This window comes from Paramacrobiotus metropolitanus, unplaced genomic scaffold (genome assembly GCF_019649055.1).
Source record: "Paramacrobiotus metropolitanus isolate TYO unplaced genomic scaffold, Prichtersi_v1.0 Parri_scaffold0000050, whole genome shotgun sequence".
Taxonomy (NCBI): domain Eukaryota; kingdom Metazoa; phylum Tardigrada; class Eutardigrada; order Parachela; family Macrobiotidae; genus Paramacrobiotus; species Paramacrobiotus metropolitanus.
In genome coordinates this window covers 364,312-386,118 of record NW_026570270.1, presented here as the reverse complement: position 1 = coordinate 386,118, position 21,807 = coordinate 364,312, and the positions used below count along the sequence as shown (strand labels likewise).

At 42.3% G+C, this 21,807-nt stretch overlaps 4 protein-coding genes across 4 annotated transcripts; all 4 read left to right on the top strand.

Annotated features, from left to right (window-relative positions):
* The first annotated feature begins 4,334 nt into the window (after positions 1 to 4,334).
* On the top strand, positions 4,335 to 6,433 carry LOC129592196 (uncharacterized). The gene is made up of 2 exons (XM_055488170.1): positions 4,335 to 4,749; positions 5,546 to 6,433. The coding sequence occupies exons 1-2, from the start codon at positions 4,351 to 4,353 to the stop codon at positions 6,227 to 6,229; spliced, it is 1,083 nt and encodes a 360-aa protein (XP_055344145.1). The 5' UTR covers positions 4,335 to 4,350; the 3' UTR covers positions 6,230 to 6,433.
* Positions 6,434 to 7,507: 1,074 nt separating this feature from the next.
* Positions 7,508 to 9,797, top strand: LOC129592079 (chymotrypsin B-like). The gene is made up of 5 exons (XM_055488027.1): positions 7,508 to 7,667; positions 7,739 to 7,914; positions 8,239 to 8,599; positions 8,911 to 9,047; positions 9,390 to 9,797. The coding sequence occupies exons 1-5, from the start codon at positions 7,619 to 7,621 to the stop codon at positions 9,591 to 9,593; spliced, it is 927 nt and encodes a 308-aa protein (XP_055344002.1). The 5' UTR covers positions 7,508 to 7,618; the 3' UTR covers positions 9,594 to 9,797.
* Positions 9,798 to 16,493: 6,696 nt separating this feature from the next.
* Positions 16,494 to 18,759, top strand: LOC129592078 (transmembrane protease serine 9-like). The gene is made up of 5 exons (XM_055488026.1): positions 16,494 to 16,634; positions 16,726 to 16,982; positions 17,447 to 17,816; positions 18,154 to 18,275; positions 18,338 to 18,759. The coding sequence occupies exons 1-5, from the start codon at positions 16,574 to 16,576 to the stop codon at positions 18,542 to 18,544; spliced, it is 1,017 nt and encodes a 338-aa protein (XP_055344001.1). The 5' UTR covers positions 16,494 to 16,573; the 3' UTR covers positions 18,545 to 18,759.
* Positions 18,760 to 18,922: 163 nt separating this feature from the next.
* LOC129592077 (transmembrane protease serine 9-like) lies at positions 18,923 to 21,226 on the top strand. The gene is made up of 5 exons (XM_055488025.1): positions 18,923 to 19,099; positions 19,214 to 19,503; positions 20,029 to 20,398; positions 20,629 to 20,762; positions 20,855 to 21,226. The coding sequence occupies exons 1-5, from the start codon at positions 19,030 to 19,032 to the stop codon at positions 21,071 to 21,073; spliced, it is 1,083 nt and encodes a 360-aa protein (XP_055344000.1). The 5' UTR covers positions 18,923 to 19,029; the 3' UTR covers positions 21,074 to 21,226.
* Positions 21,227 to 21,807: the final 581 nt, after the last annotated feature.

The window sequence follows — 21,807 nt, the reverse complement described above, 5'->3', positions numbered from 1 at the left end:
ACCATTGTTGTTTTTGCGCTTAAACTTCTTAATGTTTTATCTCTCTACTTTGCTTGACTTCTGTGTTTGTAGCCTACCAGAGGGAGCAACTGCTCCGTGCAAAGGACAATAAACTTCCACTATTATTATTATTATAATTATAGTTTCCTGCACGCTGCACGTATGTCGAAAACTACCCACAGCGAACTGTACACTTTTTTATTACGTCTGCACATTTATACCGATTTAATTCGCTTCCGGGATAGCTGGCGTATTTCGTTACTTTGGAAAATAGTTTTTCTGTTTCTTTCGATGACAACCGTAAAGATTCCGTGGATTTGGTGAATAATAAAACGATGTAATTTGGAAATACCGAACTTCTCAAATAATTTCTTTTCTGAACTCTGAAATTGTTTATTTGGGGCTATTTGCTAATAAATGGCTTATAACTTTGAGATTACAGCAATAAACCGAGAAATGACCAGAGCCATCATTGCAAGAAAGACACTGCTACAGATAAAATATTCTACTCCAAGATAAAATTTACTGTACCGCTGCCAAGCAGGTACGATCAACAGGCATCATCCCGGCGAGGGTGAAAGCCTGCGGTGAGGATTTCAAATTCTGCTGGCGGATATACAGCGCCATCTTTCCGTTGATGTCTCTTTCGTTTTCGGCTCGATGTCCAAGATATACTACAAAATCACTACCCTGTTTCAAAAATTAGTAGAAAAAATTTGCTTCTGTGCCGCATAGACAAAGCGACGGCGAAACTAATAAGTAACTGTATGATCTTTACCTGTTCGGCAATAAGAGTTTGTCCGCACAGAAAGGCAGCCAAGAATATCAGCTGGAAAGAAATCGTGTGGATCACTTGCGGGGTTACGCTCCTCTGACGGGGAATAAAATTAACAACAAACGCTAACCACAGTAATGTCTCGGCAACTAAGACCAGATTGCACAATCTGATGTTTTCGCGAATCACTCCACTGAAAGCAACGATGTACGCATTCTTCATTCTGGCCAGCGGCCTTTTGGCTGCGCTGTCGGTGACCTTTGTCCACTCCACCAAGACCAAAGAAGTGGACTGCTGGGAATGCAACAAGAAGACGCACCAGTGCACCTGCGGCTTCCCCATGTCCGAAGAGTGCCAGCTACGGATGGCGCTCTATCTCCACAACAAGTTCAAGCACGACAACAAGAAAATGGAGAAGGAATTGAAGTCGGCGGAAGTCGACAGTTCCAATTCGGAGAAAATTCTGGGGTGAGCGTGATTAATGCTTTACGCGTATAGCACTTCAGCTATGTTTAGCAACCAACCACTTCAGCTACATATTATGAACAGTCGATCACCCACGTATTCCAGTTGGAGTTGCTTGAAACTTTTCAAAAATAAGTTTTTTACATAGCCTAAACTTTGCATTTGACTATTGGCTTCACTTTGCCAGAAAAACTCGAGTAGAATACCCTACTTGCATTCTTACCCTAGTGATGCATACGTGCCAACCTTAAGTACTCCTGTTGTTCTAAGAAAGTGTTGGAATCGAAGCAGTTTTTGTGACGTGTGCTCCTTACAGATATGTCAAAGACGAAATCGGCCATTCTGGATGGATAACGAACAAATTGCACGAAATTCATGCACACGAGACGTCACCGTTGGAGGTCAAGAAGAAGTCAAAATGCACTGTCTCCTAGGCGTTCTTGTCCGGGCATTAAAACTCCGGTATTACCCGCTCCCTGTATGACACTACAAAAAGACCAGGACGGAGTTTCTGATTGACTCGATATCCCGTCATTTTAATTTCTATTTATATGTGTACTACTTAATACTTTTTTAAATCGTCTAGTTTCCTCGGCGTTGCACGCATCTCGGGAACTACCGTAGCTATACTTTTACACTTGATTAAAATGCGTAAAAAACTGTGCAGACTTAGTCATACTCCAGTAAATCGAACTTTTCGGTTATATCTGCACCACCAACGTTAAGTACCATGGTACAGTAGGTTTAGGTTTTTAGGTTTAAACCTAAAAACCTAATGAAAATCCTTGTAGAATATGTCAAAGGCGGTGCAGCCATTTGTAAACGTACTAAAAGAAGGCGTATTAATTGTACAAAAACGCTACAGTTTTGTTGTAAGGCCGGTCAGATGAAACCACAGTATAGAAGTCCTACGGCAAAAAGGATATTTTCACGCGTCCACTATGAGCTGCAGGAAAGGTCACCGTCGTTTACGGAACCGATTTCATTTGTTTCTGTCGGTTCCTCTCGTATATGCACGCACCTGTACATGCAGGCCTGAAGACAGTCGTGCGAAGTGTCGGCAAGCTGAATCACCAAGCCGAAACAGTTTTGTGGTTATACAAAGGAAAAGAGTGCGTCAGAATATTGTGTAATACATTGCTCAAAAGGCAGCATTCAGTTGTTTATTACTAGTTACGCGAGACTTTAATTGGCAAAACAAAGATAATAAGCCAGTGCAGCTCTCAATTTGAAACGGTTATGCAAAATTAATGCCTTAATGACCATCTTTATATAAGTAATCAGTATCACAATACCATGTATTCACTCGTTGTTCATAAAGTTTTTGTAGGGTTCGTTACATGATCATGTAACATTATGTGAACCGAATTTAGAAGAAGTGTTGTTTTATAATTACATACTTGATTTTTGTATATCTATAGATACTGAAGTATGCCGTCAACAAAAAAATAATTTATAGGCGGTAACAGCTAGTAAGCGACTTAAAGCGAGTGATGGCTGACGGGTACAGCAATTACCGTTATCATTGTGGTTTTTTAACTGCTCTCAGGGGGTCGTCATGACTCAGCTTTTATTATGGTTGCACAATGCATTACTGTACACGGTGTCTTTTACGCATTCTACAGTGGCATCCTTGTTCACACGAACAAAGCGATGCCTACGAGTAACCTTTTAAGCGCCGTTTTTAATACGCACATCCTCTCCACACACCGGTAACCGGTAAATTTAACTGCATATACAGATAAAATAGCCATAAAAATTAAGAGTTTCTGACAAGGCTTGCAACGTGCAAGGCATTAGTAACCAAATGCAACGTTTTTATTTGCTTTCGGCAATCGTTTATCAATAAAATTTGTAGTTTAACGTTATGAAATTTGAGCACACGATAGAGAAAAATCTCGATTTACAAGTTCTTCCGTAATTTCTACCGTACAGGCACAGACAGCGCGTGTTTTGCCCTATGAGCGATTGCGACTGCACTTCCTCTGCCACAGTGACGAATTTACTCCTATCAAGATTTAAGATAATTATCACAAAGGAGAAAAGTTAGTATTCATAATTTATAAGATAATTTCATAATTTAGTATTTCATAATTTATACGATTAATTTATACGATATTTATAATTCATAATTTATTTTATAAATAGTTAATAAATTTTAAATCGATATTTGGCAAACATCGGCCTCTGTAAAATGCATGTAGAGCGTATATAAATCGTGTGGCATGCAGCGCGCCGTAGTATGGAGTTTAACGTAATATCGCTGATTTAATGCAATAGAAATTACGGAAAATGCTTGTACAAACGTTACAGTAATAATTCGTAAACACGGCCGCTGCTGCATTATTTACTGGATTTCATTACCGAATCATAACAGATATTGTCCAATTTGCTCTTGGCACGCAAACTAGCGTTATCATCTTCATGTTACCAAATCTTCGCCATGTAGCACCACATTCTTGAACAGTGTGCTTTGTAATTAACTGTCCTGCGTTGCAGCTAGCATGGCATGGGTCAGGTGTCCTTCAGGTGCTGCCATTCGACCGCTTGTGGCGTTTATGAGACATTTGCAATTTTAAATGTATATAAATATGAAGTGTAACAATTTGCTAATTATGTCATCCCATAAAAAATAGCTACAGCGCAAAAACTCACAACATCCGCGCACTCTTCGGTTAACTTAATTTACGACGTGTCAACCTTACAACCGCAATATAGTGAAGGATACTGTACGCAGCACGCTGTGAACCGGCGCCAGAATAACAATTTTATAAATTATTACGTTTAGCCTTTAATGTATCCATTGGAATTTTGTGGCAATTGCGACGTAACAACGCTGATACACACACTGTGAGCTCTGTAACACAACAATTAAATTAAATTTATTTGAAGTTTGTTTAAATTTATTGCATCTCTACGTAACACTGTATCCGTTACTTTGTTGCTTTAATTGTTGCAATTTATAGACCGCCTAGATACATAACGGTACCGATACAGTTAACACGTCTGGGAGCAAAACAATTGCCGCTGGCGATTGCGGTTCGTATAAGTAACGCCAAGTGCGTCGCTAATGCCACGCAGAAATGTTCTCGCACTTCGTGTCAGTCGTCATGCGTTCCCTGTATGTCGTGCTGATTTTAGTGGTGTACGAACAGTGCCCCTTGCGCGGTGTCGTCCGGGCGCAATCCCATTATCCCAGCTATGACACGACCGTGGCGCCGCCCGGTGGCCCGACGGGCAGCGACGGGCTGAATGGACCGGGAACCGGGACGCTGCCGCTCAACTTCCTGTCGCTCCCTTATATGGACAAAATCGACATTATCTGGGATAAAATCCTGTCGATGAAGCACGACTGGAATAATCTACCGACGAATAATTACAGTATACCACAATTTATCGATGAATTTGCTGATTATAATAGGACACTGGTGCCGATTTTTACGCAGCTGGGTGATGAGAATACGGTTCCGCATACAAAGGTCATCTGCCCGCATGGAACGGCTTATAAGGTAAGTGAAGTGTCCGATATTGTCTTTTATCTTTACGTGCGGCACACGGCACAATTCGCTCGAATTATTATAGCAAATTAATTCAAGTACTGTTATAATGTGCATTAAACATGTAAATTACACCTGCGTACATCGTTATTTTGATCTTTACGTACCGGTACATGCATTATCGTTCCCGATCATTAATTACACGGCATTATCAGGACGTTAAAAATCATGTTTTTACCATAATATTGCTACAGCAATCAATATTTGCACCAAAACCTTATTAACCATTTATCATAGAAACAGGTCATTAACTGGATTTTACTATTCCAGTGTTCTGAATAAAAATTAATTATAATCACTTCAGCAGCAACTACCTGCACTATATACTCAGTGTAATATGTCGCATTTTGCGCCACATTTAAACCGTTATTGCGTTGTAAACGCATTGTCACCATGGCTGTTGCCATTTAGTTTTAAACTGTCGTAAATCAAATACACATAACATCTGGTCATCTTGATGACCATCGAGACGCTAGGTGCTGTAGCAATTATTTTGCCAGATTTTTTGACATCTTACTTGATTGCATACTGATTTCACAAGATTTGATACAGAATACTACCATGAATCTACGCATATAGATGTACTACATACTGATACAATGCACAATTACAAAACCACAGCTTCCTTGGTCAAATTGTATAATAAGGGGTGTCTCGGCTGTATGCATAAAGCCGGTCAGAAGGTGACTCATGCTCGCTTACGGCGACTTTTAATTTTATACCATCTTCATAGTCATTACGTGTACAGGCGATGATGAAGATAAACGACAACTCCACCTACACCGGCCTCTTCGGCCCCAACCAGGAGATCCACGGCATCTCCCGCCTACTAACCCTCGGGTACTCCCCACCCCCCACCTACACGGACAACTTCGCGCCCTTTGCCTCCTTCAAGTGGCCCATCAGCGGCAACTTCTCCCAAGGTATGGTCGCCGGCTACGACATCATCGGCCAGATGCCCAACCGCAACTTCTTCATGCGCCACATCCAGAACCTCCTGGTCTTCCCGGCCAGCGGCATCCTGCCCTTCCCCCGGAACATCACCGTCGCCGGCTTCCTGGGGGCGGTGAACCAGCTGGAACCGCCGCCGCTGCGCCCGGAGACTTTTCCGCTGACCATCGCCGTGTATGAAGCCTGCGGAATCTATCAGAACGGGACGGTGGTGCAGCAGCCGATTAAGGCGCCGTACACGTTCCGGCTGGAGCCCAACCACCAGTTTGATATCGATCCCAATAGTCAGCAGGATTTCCGGTTGGATCTGAAGCCCATTCCCGCCGGGAGTATCATCTATGACCTGTATGCCCAGGAGACCAATACCTCGGATTATATTCGTATTGGCCATATTCAGACCATGTCCGAGCAGGTGTCATCGGAGTATGCGGATAAATACTTTCGTGTTCACCACGGCGTGACGCGCTGGTTGTCATCGTAGATTCGGTGAATGTTCTGGGCGTGGTTTTGCTCCAATTAGTCAGCCTAACAGATTTTTGTTAGATGACTTTTTTATACGGGTTTGCAATTTTTTACTGTTGGACTTTTTATATCGTGATTTTATGATGATGGATATTGTGTTCGTTGCCGGATATTCTGGTATTTGCATGTTTCTATTCTCGTTATTAATTTTGTCTTTTAAATTCTTTTTCGGCAATAAAATTCTGAATTTTGAGTTGCATTAGGTGGAGTTGGTGTCTTTTACAGAGTATACAGCTAGCAGTAATTCGAAATTAACTGATATGATTAATATACATTAGATATGATTATTTCAAACTGTAACCGCGTTGGCCCCTTAATTTTTAAAAAAAAGCTAATGTTAATACTGTAATGCCCTCAACTGCATTAAACCCGGTCGTAGTATGTACATAGTACAGATACACACAACACATAAAATTATATCGAATTGATTGTGCCCCATATGGAATTCAATCCTGCAGTTAACTATTACGTACACGAAGACTATCAATAATACTCATACCATAATTCTGCTGCTAAAGAAAGCAAAACCCCGTATCCGACGGGTACCTGTATTTTACTTTCAGTACGCTGTACCTATTCACACCGTCAGCTAACGCAAAAATTCCCGGCTTGTGGTACGACCGAACGTGTTAATATTAGAACGTTACAGTCCGGGAAACAATTATAAAGTACTGACTCCAAAAAATTTGTGATTAAGAATCCAATCGCACGTTAAGAAAGGCTTACAATCAGCAGCTAATGAAATGCATTATCGCTTTGCTGGTAACGGTTTTTGATACACATTCTGATAACTTTTCCAGTGTGACACCTGTAATGATCAAACATTACAGTACATTTAGGTTTACATACAGATACACCAGCAGTACTTCAAAACCGGCTGGGAAGCACAGTACCACTATGCATAAGTAAATTGTTAACGTTAGGAGACCGGCGCCTTGATTAGGCAAGCAGAAATCACAATTAATACTTGGGACCGCGTGATTCACGGCCGCTCTTGTCGTCTCGTTTTGGCGCACTCCAACAACAAACCACTTAGCTGACCCATCCCAGGAAAAAAACTGCCGATGCGGCTGACCTGACCCTCACGCAGCCGATCGAAATTCACCACGCGCCAGCAGCCCGACATCACGAAGCGCCCAGTGGACGACATGAGGACCTGGTAAGTACTCCCTGCAAAACACCTGACTCCAGGAAAAAACCTGCACCCAACAGCAACTATCGGCCGCTACCATAGGGCGAACAACAATGCCCGTGAAACGTATAAAACGGTCTTGTGACATGCAGATTGGAGTGTCATTAGTGGGGGCCAGCTGTTCTTTACTATCAACTTTTAACAAACGTTGCCATAATGATCCGCTGTATTAGCTTCTTGGCCTTGATCGCCACGGCGATGGCGCGTAAGTGGACAAGGTTTTGCTAGGTGCAGTAAAAATATACCGCGTTTTTTTATGGTCTGTATGTTTGACAGAATCCTTCGGTACTTGCGGTAAGCCGACCATGAGCCAGCCGGATATCAGCTTCACTGCCGGTTCCCGTATCGTCGGTGGTCAGGAGGCTGCCGAAGGCGCGTGGCCCTTCATTGTCGCCCTGCTGCTTGACAACGGCGAGGAGTACTATCCCTCGCAGTTCTGCGGTGGTTCCATCGTACGTACTGGATAATACACAAATCTCCATAAACTTTTTATCGTAATTACACAAATTAATTAAAGAATAAAATTATAAAAATGATAGAATTTATTAGTTTTATCATTCTACACATTATTATTTTTATTACTCGTTACAGAAAAGTTCAGAAATTAAGACAAAAAGCATCGGTGATTTTTTTGTCATACGAACTAGCTTTCTGTCCTAACGGTCCATTGTACTGTTGCATGTAAATGGTATTTTATGATATTATACGCGTAATTTGTAAGGGCGTACACCCAGCTTTTTCAAAGTACATGCAGTGAATTCACCACTCTGGCACAGATCCGCCGCCAATGGATCGCCACCGCCGGTCATTGTCTGGCGGATATGGAGAACGACGAGATCGTCCGCCGTGTCCGTGTCGTCATTGGCGTGAACAACCTGGAAGACGCCATGAGGAACACCAGCAAGGTTCTGCGCGTTGTCAAAGTGGTCAAGCATCCGTCCTACGATAAGCGCACCACCAACAACGACGTGGCCCTCCTCAAACTGGAGAAGCAACTCAACTTCGACTCCAAAGTACAGCCCATCTGCCTGCCGACCCACGATGCCCATGACACCAGACTGGCCGCCAACGTCGACTACTCCACCGGTCGCAAGGCCTGCTTCGTCGCAGGATGGGGCCTGCTCCGCGAACAAGAACGTAGGTTGCAGAACAAAATAATATTCGAGTGAATAATTAGCATTTACACAGTACTGTACGTTATTACATCTACACAGCACGTATTAAAATATACAGGCTATAAAATGTGTAGTTAAAGACTGAACAGTAAATATACCGCATATATGTACGAATATATATATACACATAATTACAGTATTATACGAACGAATTGCGAATGTATTCTATAGCGTTTACAGTACACTAAGACACATATTTCAGAATATAGATATACGATTTATACTGTATTGAGGCAGTATCTAAACGGCGATTTATCATTCTGTATTTCATAGAACTCGGATCGCGTGCACCCGGCACCACGATCGGAGGTGGTAGCAACCGTCTCAGCCAAGTGGCCGTCGATATGTTCACCGATCGGGAATGCACACAGTATCTGGCTAAAGTCGGAATCACATACACCGACAAAATGGTATGATGGAATGGTTTTTGGCACATCAATATAAAGAAAGATCAAATTTCTATTTGAAACTAATTTTTAATAATTTAAATTTATTTTTTTAAAAGACAAAATTAGTAGAGTAAATGCACTTTTTTTCTTGTAAAAAACGTCTGAAAATGTTTTACTGGTATTGCCAATGTATGTACAAATGCACAGAACTAAAGTAAGGGACATGGATAAATTTCGGAAAACCATAGGTCGTACGTGTAAACCGTCATGAATAAAGGTAATCTGTCTGACCTTTATCTAAAGAAACCACCGCGGCACCGCCTAATGAAAGCTAGAGATTCACAGATATGGTGCACGTTGTAGATCTGCTTGGGATTCCCGCAAGGCGGTGCTGACTCCTGCCAAGGTGACAGCGGTGGACCCCTGGTCTGCAAGGACAAGGACGGTCATTGGGAATTGTCCGGTATCGTCTCCTACGGTGTGGGCTGTGCGCGCGCCAATCTGCCCGGTGTGTACACCAACGTCTACAACCTGAAGAGCTTCATCGATTCCAACACCCTCAACTAGATGTTTGACCTTTTCAGTCCAGGTCGCCATATCGACAAATAATTTTTTTCAGTTCAACCACTGCATGAAATATCTCGAGAAATATGCGGTATCATGGTTATTAGAAGGGGTCGGGTGGTTATTTAACTGGTTTGGAATTATGACCTCGCAGATTTTTTCACATGTTCAAAGATCCGCGAAAATAATCAATAAAGGTTCACTTTACAGTGTCTAAAAGATTCACTTCACATTTTTTTGGCTAAATGACTGCATAATGACTGCATTGCAAAATGACAATTTGCATTCGGCTTCTACTTCACAGTTTATAAGTATGATATAAAATGATATATAACCTAATTTTCCCGCAAGATGATTTAAACCTTCGATGGTAAACTATGTGAATCAAAACACAATTTTTAAATTTAAGATTCCTCTTGGTAAAGTTTTATCGTAAATTAATGTACTTTTTATTACGCATATATTTCCAAAAATGCTTAATACTGGCTGATGTCAGATATTGCTGTTTTATAAAACACAGATCAAGAACTTTGGACGAACAAGCTGTATAATCGTTTCAAGAGAAAACACATCAACTTTTTTTTACTTCGATGGTTGTAAATTATCCACCAACAAGAACCAGTTGCGTTACCAATCAAAACCCTTCTGATGACATGCATTTAGTCGTTAAAGGAAAAGCCGAATATGCGTTGGATCAAAAGGTGCAGAAACCCTGGTTACAAACTAACGGACCGCAGCAGCGCCGATTATGGAAATTGCACACGTTATTCTCCAGGATCAGCTCACAGCCCGGTCCGCGCACGATGACCGGGTGTCCGTGGGGACGGCCCGCTGGCCGGATAATAGGTCTGGCTTCGGTGCGAATAACGCGTGGTTTCTCGACAACGGTCCGATGGACGACGGGTGCTGAATGCTTTGCCTCGGTCTTGTGCACGACGGCGGCGTGCGCTTTGGGCTCCGGATGGTCAGCCGCATCGGAGGCGCTCATCTAGAGAAATTTATAAGGATGATTATAAAATAAATATGTTAAAGTGCAGTATGTAAAGTCGCCTGCACTGTCTGCACAGTACAACGGAAATAAATGAGTACAGAGTACGTATCGCATTTGCCGAAATCCGAATAGCAGATAAGGAGTATTTAGAAAAGAATACATTTAAGGAAAGGAAAGGTCACTCTATATTGGTAAAAAAGTAGCATATGGACTATTTAGTAAAACAAGAAGAAATGTTTTTTAGAAACGAAATTTAAAGAAGGAAAAGTCACTCACCAAATTTATAAAAACAAGAAGCATGTGAAGCATTTCGAAAAACAAGAAAAAATAAATATAATTAAAATCTGAGACAGGAAAGGTCACTGCAGTAAAAATGAGAATTCTTACCGAAGCGCATAGAACGACGATACCAGCGACGCACAAGATGAAAACCTTCATGGTAAACGAGATTTTGTAGGAAAGTTAACTAAACTCACAAAACTATTAAAATCTATAAAGTTTTGTTTTTCACGGTCCGAGCTTTGGCAGAATATGCTAGCTTCTGGATGCACCGATCTTTTATACAGGCATGCAGAATCCGTGATGAGACGGCAAAAAGCTACGCGTAGCGGTCAGTCGCATCCGCTTTTCTGTGTGTGAGGAGGAGTGGCCTCTCCGTTCACCCGCGCACAGGCGGCTGCTAGGTTGTTTTGCTGTTTTTGCCGTGTTTTTCTCCATCTACCAGATTCTAAATCTGGTAGATTCTTCAGTTGCTAGATTTCGTCGTCTGAGCTGGATGCTTTTTCCATTTTGCCCCGCAGCAAGGTGCTGCGGTGGCCTTTGATGTGATGTATGTGAGAGAGATAAAGTGTGCAGTGTGTTGGCGTTCAGTTTCCGTTTCTGTTCGCGCACAGGGGTGAACTAGCCGTTCATTCCCTGTTAGATGGTAGCAGATCTCGGAAGAACCATGTGCACCCTTTCGAGCCCCAAGTGCGAGCCCCTGCAGCCCCCAGTGAAAGTTCACTTTGCCGAAGCGGCATCCCCGGATACGACGATGGACGGGAGGAATGACCCCCGCCGGAGGCCGGAGGAATATCACCGAAGCGCGGTGAGGGAGACTGAGGAAGGACGTGAAGGATGATGTCAGCAGCAGCCAGCGACGACAAGGCCAACTCCAGTCCGTAGCAGCTCCAGGACTGCCATTCACCGAAGCCCACGTGAACCCTGCCATCGCAGAAGTGCCAGTGAGCTGCCCCACAGGGTCACCAGTGTCTGAATGCCCCAAACCCCTGCCCGTTTTACCTGGAATGACGACCTTTCCCGGACGGATGCAGCGGAATTTCCCCACCGAAGAAGCGTATTTTTGGTGTTTGCAGGGTCACCAGCGTTCCAATGCCGCAAACCCCTGCTCGATTTTCCTCAGAAAGTGACCTTTCCGTACAGCAGAAACAATGAAATTTACCCAGTTCCGGGTTGGACGCCATCTTTCGTCGCAGCCAGTGCAGTGACCCAGACAAGGCAAAGCAGGTCAAAGTGGACCGGAGTCGAGCCGAACCAAAGCGTACCGTGAGCCGAGCCGATGTGAAGCCAGCCGTATGTGACGTCTATCCAGTACCGCAGGCACCGGTGACGTCAGCGGATACAGTTTTTACGCGAAGGTGCGTTAAGCAAGGTGCTTACACTGTATGTGTCCGCTTTTCCAGAACCGCAGGCACGGCCCGTGCCTGCAGTGTGAAGGATGCGCATCGGCTGTGTGGACGGACGAGCTGAGGCTTAAAGCCCCAATGGGCAGCAAGGACGCCCGGGAAGACATGGAGGGGAGTTCGCGACGCCGCGCGATGCATTCGGAGGACCTCATGGGATCCACCCGCAGGCATGTGAGGAGGAGTGGCCTCTCCGTTCACCCGCGCACAGGCGGCTGCTAGGTTGTTTTGCTGTTTTTGCCGTGTTTTTCTCCATCTACCAGATTCTAAATCTGGTAGATTCTTCAGTTGCTAGATTTCGTCGTCTGAGCTGGATGCTTTTTCCATTTTGCCCCGCAGCAAGGTGCTGCGGTGGCCTTTGATGTGATGTATGTGAGAGAGATAAAGTGTGCAGTGTGTTGGCGTTCAGTTTCCGTTTCTGTTCGCGCACAGGGGTGAACTAGCCGTTCATTCCCTGTTAGATGTGCTATACCCAATATGAAAGCGATTGTGCACTATTTTTTTGCGTAAGTTTTGAAAAGGAGAACACTCTGCCTCAGGTGTTTGTTTTCTGCTTCGTCATTTTGATCGCCACACTTGGTCCGATTCTTTTCAGTTATATCCTAGACTGACCTATGTTTTCAGCATTTTTTCGTCAGTTGTCTTTGGATTGTTTGCAGTGACGTTTTTACATTAGCATACAGGTCTCAGATATGCACATAGGGTTTAATTCAAAACGATACAGAAATAACTACTGTATCTTATTATATAATTAAAAACACAAACAAAAAGTAAAAACATGTCGATGTTTTCTAAAATGAAAGACATGCTAGTGCGTTTTCAAATGCGCCTTCACAGCTTGCAATAAAATTTTGGCTTTATATGAGTGGCCTTCGCCTTCTCCTTCCGCCTTCTCCTTCGTCTCCGCCTTCTAGCCGAAAACCTTCTCCTTCGCCTTCTCCTTTTAAGTTTTACGCCTTTTCCTTCTCCTTCCACTTCCTAATTTTAGGCCTTCGCCTTCTGACTTTGTTCAATGTGAATTTTACAAGATATCACAATACGGAACATGAAAACATCATTGAACAAAAACTGAGCTAATTCTCATTATTTTTTATATCCGTTTGCAATTTTCCGTTAAATTATTAAATTATTATGAAGGATTTTGCGGTACACTTATCAGTTTACGGCACTTGACATTTTTATTAACGCTTTTTTTTGTGGGAGGCCTTATTTTTCAAACCGGTCAAGGGAAGAGAGCTTATTACGGAGGAAGGGGTGGGGCTTATTATGGGAAAGGTGCAGATTTCATGGTTACGGTGGATGTAATTTCCGAAGCTAAACAAAGAAGATACTGTATGAAATTGTGCTGCATCCAGAAACGGCACCCAGATTTTGATCCAAGGGTGACACGCCTCGACCCAGCCGTAAAACTTGAAGAGTTTCCCGACATTGATCTGAACGCATTTGCTGCATTCAAGGCCAACAGGAAGTTTCCACCTAATAATTTTCACAGTTTTGCGATTGTTTAACCGGTAACGCTCTAACGGATTTCGCATGCGATACAGTTGCTTTACTAGATAAGAACCTTGTTGAAGTGTTAAGGTCTTCTTGACCACTGGCCCATTACAGACGCCAGATCTAGAAGGTCATGAACTACAGGGTTATCGCGCCAAGTGTGGACAGTTGCGTAAAATAAATTAAGAAACTTTCCTGTAAATCGCTTTGGCGCATGTTTTGCTTTTTTCTAGTGTACCTTTGTATTGCGGATTCAGTGATACCAAAACTGATATCTGTTGAACTATCCGAAAGGAAACGGGAGGTGCTTAAAGGGAGGGGGTAGCGGTCAATTTTTTAACGCTTACAATGACCCCTCTCAGAAATTCAGTAAGGGGTGTTTTTGCGTGACCTTTATAGTAAACTATCGAGTGCTCTACAAGGTCTTTATTACCGGTTAGCAAAAAATTCTAGCACGATCTCTGCTCGTCGCGAGTTCAAAACAAGATGTGTCTCCCATAGACTTGTATGTTAAAACCTACATTTCGAAGAATGTTGTTGCCTGGATCCTGGTTGCGTTGGAAGAGATGTTAGTGGTTTAACGGAAGTCCGAAAGGAACCATTAGAGCATGATGTTATTACGTGGTGGTTCTCAATCGTCCAACATTTTTAAAATATTGCTGGTTGAACGTGACTATTTCTCGTTAAGCAGTGCAATTTTTCGGAGAAAACGAAAGTAAATCTTCGGCTCCCGTTTCCTGCAGTATAGCTTTTAGAGCGGGAAGATGGCCAAAGAAGCTGCTACAGACCAAGACCTATCATACAGGGTGGTCACGCCAAGTTGTCACCAAAAGTTTGATAATTTATTTTATATTCCAGAGTGACTCTAGAATTTTTATTTAATTTTGATATGATCATAATTTCTCTTCTGCATCATTTGAGCCCAAGACCGCCAACAGGTAAGGGTTTTTTGACAAGTTACACCAGAAAACTCGCACGCCACCTGCTTTAGAATACGTCCCGACCCGTCTACCTTGTTCGCCTACCGTTCGCCATAAATTTAATTAAAAATCGAGGTCATCCCTTGGCTAATCGGTGAAAAGTCAAGACTTTTCAACCACCAATACTGACTTTGGGCGTATATCATGTGGTTCTTTTCGAACCCCTGGGAGGTCACAACTGCGACTTGAAAATTAGCACTGTCAAAATGGGGGAGGACCCCCTTTTAGCGATCCCCACACAAACGAGGAATGTCACCCCTAATCATTTTTAACATAATATGATTACGGACATATGTAGCATCAGTTTCGCGTTTGCTATAGACCAGGTGAACGCGGCTCATTCCGTTCCAGCGAATCACCATCGGGCACATAATATTTTTTGACGAACGCTTTCTTGATTCTTTCTTCCATTCGTAGGTGGTTCACAGTAAATCAGGAATGTGATCTATATCCTTGTTTACTTTAGGATCTTTAAAATGATCCCTGCAGCGTATTTTTTAACGATCATTCGGACACCTGAAAGTTCCAGGTATTTACGAAAAAATTTTCGCCGCACGTACCGTATAGCATTATAAAAGCCTGACAATCTCCAACAAAAATTTTTTATAAATGAAGTAATGGTTCCACTGCGTTGGTTCACTTTTGCAACGCTTACCTAATGTATTCTCAGCTTCTTTAAACTAATTTCGGGAGTATAAAATGTTTTCCTGTTTTTCTGATGAGGTGAATATAATGATCACAAATGCACCACCAGGGATCTCATTTCGGACCTTGTTTCTAACGTCGATTTCAAAGCCAATGGTCAGATATTAATTTCAGTATACGCAGAATTAAATTCTGTACTAGCAACAAACAAATCAACTGGAGTAAGTGAACTTTTTCTAATTTTTAAAAATGAATTTCAGTGATGGTGACAACTTGGCGTGACCACCCTGTATAAAATTAACATTAAAATTTTTGACTTCACTGATTGCAACTCGGGAATTTTTTGTACCGTCCACACTTGGCCCAATAACCCTGTAATTATGATTACGGTACGGTGTACCTACTACCTTGCTATGTGCTATACAGTTTGTAAATGAATAAAGCTCAATTTTTGTTCAATAATGTTTTCATTTTCCGTGTTGCAAAGTCAGAAGGCGAAGGCCTAAAATTAGGAAGTGGAAGGAGAAGGAAAAGGCGGAAAACTTAAAAGGAGAAGGCGAAGGAGAAGGTTTTCGGCTAGAAGGCGGAGGCGAAGGAGAAGGCGGAAGGAGAAGGCGAAGGCCACTCATATATAGCCTAAAATTTTGCTATTAATCGTTCTATAAATTAGTAATAACATAAAGGCGAAAAAAGCGATCAAATGCAAGCAGACAAATCGACATACCAAATTTGTTTTACTGAATTTTTAATTAACTTTTAATTTAATTCTGTACACTACTGTAATATCGCTGTGGCTAGTAGTGTGACGTAAAATCCAAACAGAAAAAAAAACTTGTACTATTAGACTATTAGTCCACTACTACCGTCTCTGTGCGGCGTGTTTGCATAAACCGCTTTGATGAACATTTAGCAGACTGCAACGAATCTCAAACTGAACTACCGTATAAAAAAAAATATACTTACTGCTGTTGCATTCATTGTACAGTTTAACGGAATAATTTTCTCCCAGCGCAGCACATTGTATCATCTTATATACAGAATTAACTTTCACCTTCGCCTTCGGAGATGGATACTTTTTTCGCCTACGTCAAGTAATCATTCCAGTAGCGTAGCCATAAATTATGTCTTTCACTTCTTCGATCTGAAAAAGTAAATTAAAAATTGCAGTGAACGGTGCAACGGTGTTGGACCATGGCAGGAATTACAATACGGATTATCGTCATCTTCGCCATCGGTTCCGTGAGTTATGGTCGTAAGTCATTCACGGTATACATCCGACAATACAAAAATAATTACAGCTGGAAATAGGACATCAGCTGGTAGTTTATATCCCTGATTTGCAGAATTCTGGCGACCTATAAAAGGCAAGAATAATCAACAAGGGAAGCCGGTGACACCGCGTCCGCCACGCACAACAACCGGCTTCCAGCGCTTTCCCTGTGGCCGGCCGGATCCCACGCCGGATTCCATCTGGACGACAGATTCGCGGATTGTCGGCGGCGTGGAGGCGCCCGATGGCGGATGGCCGTTTATTGTGGCGCTAATACGTAATCGGTCGGACCAAGGCTATCAGGCGTATCAGTTTTGCAGCGGCAGTATTGTACGTCCTTCAGTACTTACCATTATCCAAAGCGTATAGCGAGTTTCAAAGAACTGTTATCAAAAGAGGATTTTCATTAATAATTATTATCACCGAATAATATCAACCAAATAAAATCCGGAAATTTTTTAGGAGTTATTTTTTTATGGATTATATTTAACGAACACACCAAAAATATGAAGGGAAAATGTTTCTTTAAATATACAAAATATATTTTCGAAACAGTTTTAAAACAAACTCAGCAGATAGTTTACTTAAATTGTTTTCTCGCTTTTCTTCGGTCTTTTAAGGCAAGCCAGCAGCGGTGCACGTTACTAACAATAATAAGTAATAAATATCCCATAATAATTACAAAATAATTGCGTATAGTAGTATTAATAACTGTATTATAGGAGTTTATTTTATTAATGTAATTTGACATTTTGTTTATATTCAGAAATACTGTTACAAAATATATATTGTAGATCGCAACACGATGGATTCTGACTGCCGGTCACTGCGTAGCCGCCCTCACGGAACGCCAGATCGTCGATGATGTGCTGGTCGTAGCCGGCGTGAACAATCTGCAGGACGTTGTAGCCGATCCGGAATTGGCGCTGCGCATCGCTCGGGTGTTTAAACACGAGGAGTACGATGATCCCCAGAATTCCTACAACAACGACATTGCGATGCTGCAGCTGGCCAAGCCCTTGAAGTTCGACCAGTACACGCAGCCCATCTGTCTGCCGGCAACGCACCCGGACAATCGAACCAGATGGGGAAATGTCGATAAAGCACGCGGTAACAAGCGCGTGGTCTTTGCGGCGGGATGGGGCGTTTTAAAGGAGCATCAGGGTACGTATCGGTCAGATTAACTGTATTCAAAATATAGTATTTTAATATTGACAATTAAGATTATGTTTGAACTTCCAAAGTGAATTACAAAATTTTTCTTCTGCAGTACATGATATTGGATCATTCAGATCGTTTTCATTAAAAATTGTCTCTAACGACCTTTACCTAATGTACCATGTGCATTTTCGAAAAAGTTTTAAATTTTATTCTGCACTTAAAGTATGTTAAAACTTTTACCTTTGCTTAAAATATTTAACGAAGTACGAGTCGTAATAAACAACATAATTTGTTAATTTCTCAGCGCGAACTGAATAAAATTTCTCTTATTGACTTTTAGATAGCGATGACCCTAGCCGTATGGGCGCTGGCACCGATCAGCTGCAGCAAGTGGCGATTGACCTTTACGACAACAGCGAGTGCAAACGACGCCTCAGCAATTACGTCTTCACCGAGAAAATGGTGAGAACAAATGGATCAATTTGATAACATTGACAAGTTTTAACCGAACGTCTTATGTATAGATTTGCTGTGGTATCCCGGAAGGCGGAAAAGACGCATGCCAGGGCGATAGTGGAGGCCCACTGGTGGCGAAGGACTTGGACGGACGGTTCGAACAGATCGGCATTGTTTCGTGGGGATCGGGATGTGCGCGAGCCAACAGCCCCGGAATATATACCAATGTTTTCGCATTTAAAGACTGGATTGGCACGACAATTATAACTAATTAGGAGTTCGACCAGGCCATTCACACGCTTTATTCCCTAAAAATTTTATACAAATTTGAAAAATAAGCGCGACGTTTCGTATGTTAGAGCAAGGCCAGGGACAGCGGTATTAAAAAAATACAATTTTGTAAGGATTTGCCGCTGATTTACCGCTGTACCAAATGAAAAAATACAAATGTTTAACGCGACAGGATTGTTTTGGTGCCGGTAGTGCAATACACAGTCATATAACACGCTGCTTTAACACAGCACTAACATCAGTGATATAATTTCGAAATATTGGTCAATGCTTCCACTTCAGCACTCCTGCAAAAATGCGAAGAGAAGCAAAATTCTCCACTTCACCTTGGCCTAAGAAATGCGCTCACCGAATCATGCACATGTGATTTTCACAACCCGACTGCAAAATTATATTGCGTATTTCTGCCATAATTAATTTTCACCACCTTGGCGGTGGAATAATTGTAACAACCCATTAGCGGTTGCTGATGTCAGTTCACTTAATTATGATTAAATCACTGTGCATTTTCATATCCTTTGCGGCTGCTGTTCAAGCTCGTAAGTATCAACGTAGCTTAATTATTGTAAAAATAAATATTTTTTTCCTGTTCATTCAAACCTTGTTTTATTTTTATTGTCATTATGAAATAATGAATTGATATGCACTGACAGAATGGTGGAAGCCAATCAGCAACAACCCGGCCATTAATCCCAAAGCTCCGCCTCTTCCGGCCCCAGCCACGGGAGGCACCGCCGTCGGCGATTCCAATACACCGACCAAAGTGTTACCAACATCACTATGTGGTCGGCCGACGAACAGTCCGGACGCTCTGTGGGCCACCGGTTCCAGGATCGTCGGCGGTGTGGAGGCGCAGGAAGAAAGCTGGCCATGGATTGTGGCGCTCATCCAGTTCCGGCCGGAGTACATGCCGCCCGTCTACCAATTTTGTGGTGCCAGTCTGGTATGTACAGGTAGCAATGTTTAAGCGATATGTGAGTTTAAGGCTATTCTTCATACATATTATAAAAACATTTATCTACGGCATACGCTGCGTTAATTTTCTGCACATACTCGGTACTTGTGTTGAACACGCCGGTTTGTCAGCGAGTTTGTTTCTGATTACTTAAAATCGTAGTGTAGAGGCAATAGAGTCCGCCTGAACACTATCCTTACGTACATATTTCCTCTCTTTCCTGGAAGTTCTTGATTTACTGCAGAACAAGTAAGATTAAAAAAAACCATTACATTTTTAATGCGGAATTTCTTATTGTGATTTTGAGGTTTTAATGCTTCTTATTGTAATAACGCCCACACAATTTGTGCCTAAGTATTTGCACAAATAAAATAATCATTAACGTATATATTTAATTAAGCCTTAGGCATTCGTATAGTTTTCAAGATGAACACACCGTGATTTATGCTTAATAAGGCACTTTCCTTTAATAAAATACCATTGCACTGCCTAATTGACAAAATTGCACTGCAGATTAGCGACCGCTGGATCGTGACTGCCGGTCACTGCGTGGACAACCACCCCGACGACTTCATCACCACCCACATTAAAGCGGTGGTCGGGATTACCGATTTAAAGCAGGTGCTCACCCAGCCGGAGCTGCTACTGCCCATCTCTCGGGTCTTCCACCATCCGGACTACGACAATCCCAAGGACACCACAAACAACGACGTGGCATTGCTGGAATTAGCGCAACCGGTCAAGTTCACGTCGCGTATTCAACCTATCTGCCTACCGACGCATCCGTCCACGGATGTGGTCAACGCCGCCAATATCGACAAAGAACGCGACGGGAAGAAAGTGGCGTTCGTTGCTGGATGGGGCCATCTGGTGGAAAACCAAGGTCAGACTTTACTATCATACAGAAGTCAATGATACGATTTCTTAGGTTTTCTCAATGATTATTAAACTGTAATTTTGGAACTGAATCACAAAGTCAGTAAAGGTCATCTAGTGTTATTAAATATACTTTTACATAGTATATCGCAGTTTCAAGCTTGATGACAAAACCGCGAAAAATATCATCAGGTGTTAGTAAAAACAATAATACTTGTGGAATTTATCTTATAACAGGAAGAACCGACAATAATTTCGCCGTTCCTATCTTGGGCGCCGGCTCGGATAAATTAGAGCAAGTGGCGATCGGTTTATACGACCGGGCTACGTGCGTTAAACAGTTGGAGGGGTTCACCTTCACTGAAGCTATGGTATAACCTTTGTTGCTTACCGGCAGTTCTGATTACCTATATAGGTTCATATATTATCTGACCCAAAATAACCGGGTGCCGTGAATTTTCAGATTTGTGGTGGATTTCCGGAAGGCGGGAAAGATTCCTGTCAAGGTGACAGCGGTGGCCCGTTAGTGGCTAAGGACAAAGATGGGCATCACGAGCTGATCGGGGTGGTGTCGTGGGGGAAGGGCTGCGCGCAACCCGGTGTGCCGGGAATCTATTCGAATGTGTTCTACCTCAAGAACTGGATCGAAAGTACTATTGCCAACGCCACCAAATCGACATGAATTTAACCATCTAGAAGAAATTTCATTTTATTAAAAACCTTCCGTTGCACATATACTGATCGATGCTAAAGTTATATAATTTTGAACAAAGAAACAGTTAAACCCTAAACGATATCAATTTAACGTTGGTGTCAACAAGTGATGACAACTTGATATCTTCTTGATGCTTCCATCGCTCGAGGGGAATTTATATAAATATGATTATATAAACAGATTATATTAATATAAATGTAAATTAACGTACTACCAACTCTGTATCAGTGCACACACACTTACAGACGCAACCATTACTTATTTATATGATTAGGGATTTAGGTGTTTATAATGCTGGTTGGGGCAGTAGCGTTCTTTGGGTGTGCCGTAACTCAGGCTAATGCCACTTCCTTTTCCTTGTCTAATTTGTTTTGAACCAGCTTTAGACTCCCATGCTAGATTATGATACCAGTTCTTAATGGGTTACACTGCCGTTGCAGTAAAAAATAAACAATGCATAACTGCAACTGTAAGTGTTGTATACTAAACGTGTGTTGTTGTGTTTCGTCTCTAAACGGCCGTAGTAAAACGCGCAACTTCTGCATAGGCTATGCCAACCTAAAGCAAATTTGAAATGATGAGTATTTACTATTTAGCAAATGATCTACGTGTTTCGATGCAGGCCTGCATTCTCTGTGACGGAGCAGTTTTCTGCTAGCAGAAAAAGTATGCCAGGTCTCCCTGCTGGCAAAATTCTGTAG

What these genes read in the sequence shown, in the direction of transcription:
- LOC129592196 (XM_055488170.1), top strand. Translation starts at nt 4,351, where the DNA reads ATGCGTTCCCTGTATGTCGTGCTGATTTTAGTGGTGTACGAACAGTGC. An exon ending in CGCATGGAACGGCTTATAAG is followed by an intron (nt 4,750 to 5,545) that starts GTAAGTGAAGTG and finishes TTACGTGTACAG; the next exon opens with GCGATGATGAAGATAAACGA.
- LOC129592078 (XM_055488026.1), top strand. Translation starts at nt 16,574, where the DNA reads ATGGCAGGAATTACAATACGGATTATCGTCATCTTCGCCATCGGTTCC. An exon ending in CGTTTTAAAGGAGCATCAGG is followed by an intron (nt 17,817 to 18,153) that starts GTACGTATCGGT and finishes ATTGACTTTTAG; the next exon opens with ATAGCGATGACCCTAGCCGT. An exon ending in ACGTCTTCACCGAGAAAATG is followed by an intron (nt 18,276 to 18,337) that starts GTGAGAACAAAT and finishes TCTTATGTATAG; the next exon opens with ATTTGCTGTGGTATCCCGGA.
- LOC129592079 (XM_055488027.1), top strand. Translation starts at nt 7,619, where the DNA reads ATGATCCGCTGTATTAGCTTCTTGGCCTTGATCGCCACGGCGATGGCG. An exon ending in GATCGCCACGGCGATGGCGC is followed by an intron (nt 7,668 to 7,738) that starts GTAAGTGGACAA and finishes TATGTTTGACAG; the next exon opens with AATCCTTCGGTACTTGCGGT. An exon ending in TCACATACACCGACAAAATG is followed by an intron (nt 9,048 to 9,389) that starts GTATGATGGAAT and finishes TGCACGTTGTAG; the next exon opens with ATCTGCTTGGGATTCCCGCA.
- LOC129592077 (XM_055488025.1), top strand. Translation starts at nt 19,030, where the DNA reads ATGTCAGTTCACTTAATTATGATTAAATCACTGTGCATTTTCATATCC. An exon ending in TGCGGCTGCTGTTCAAGCTC is followed by an intron (nt 19,100 to 19,213) that starts GTAAGTATCAAC and finishes ATGCACTGACAG; the next exon opens with AATGGTGGAAGCCAATCAGC. An exon ending in AATTTTGTGGTGCCAGTCTG is followed by an intron (nt 19,504 to 20,028) that starts GTATGTACAGGT and finishes ATTGCACTGCAG; the next exon opens with ATTAGCGACCGCTGGATCGT.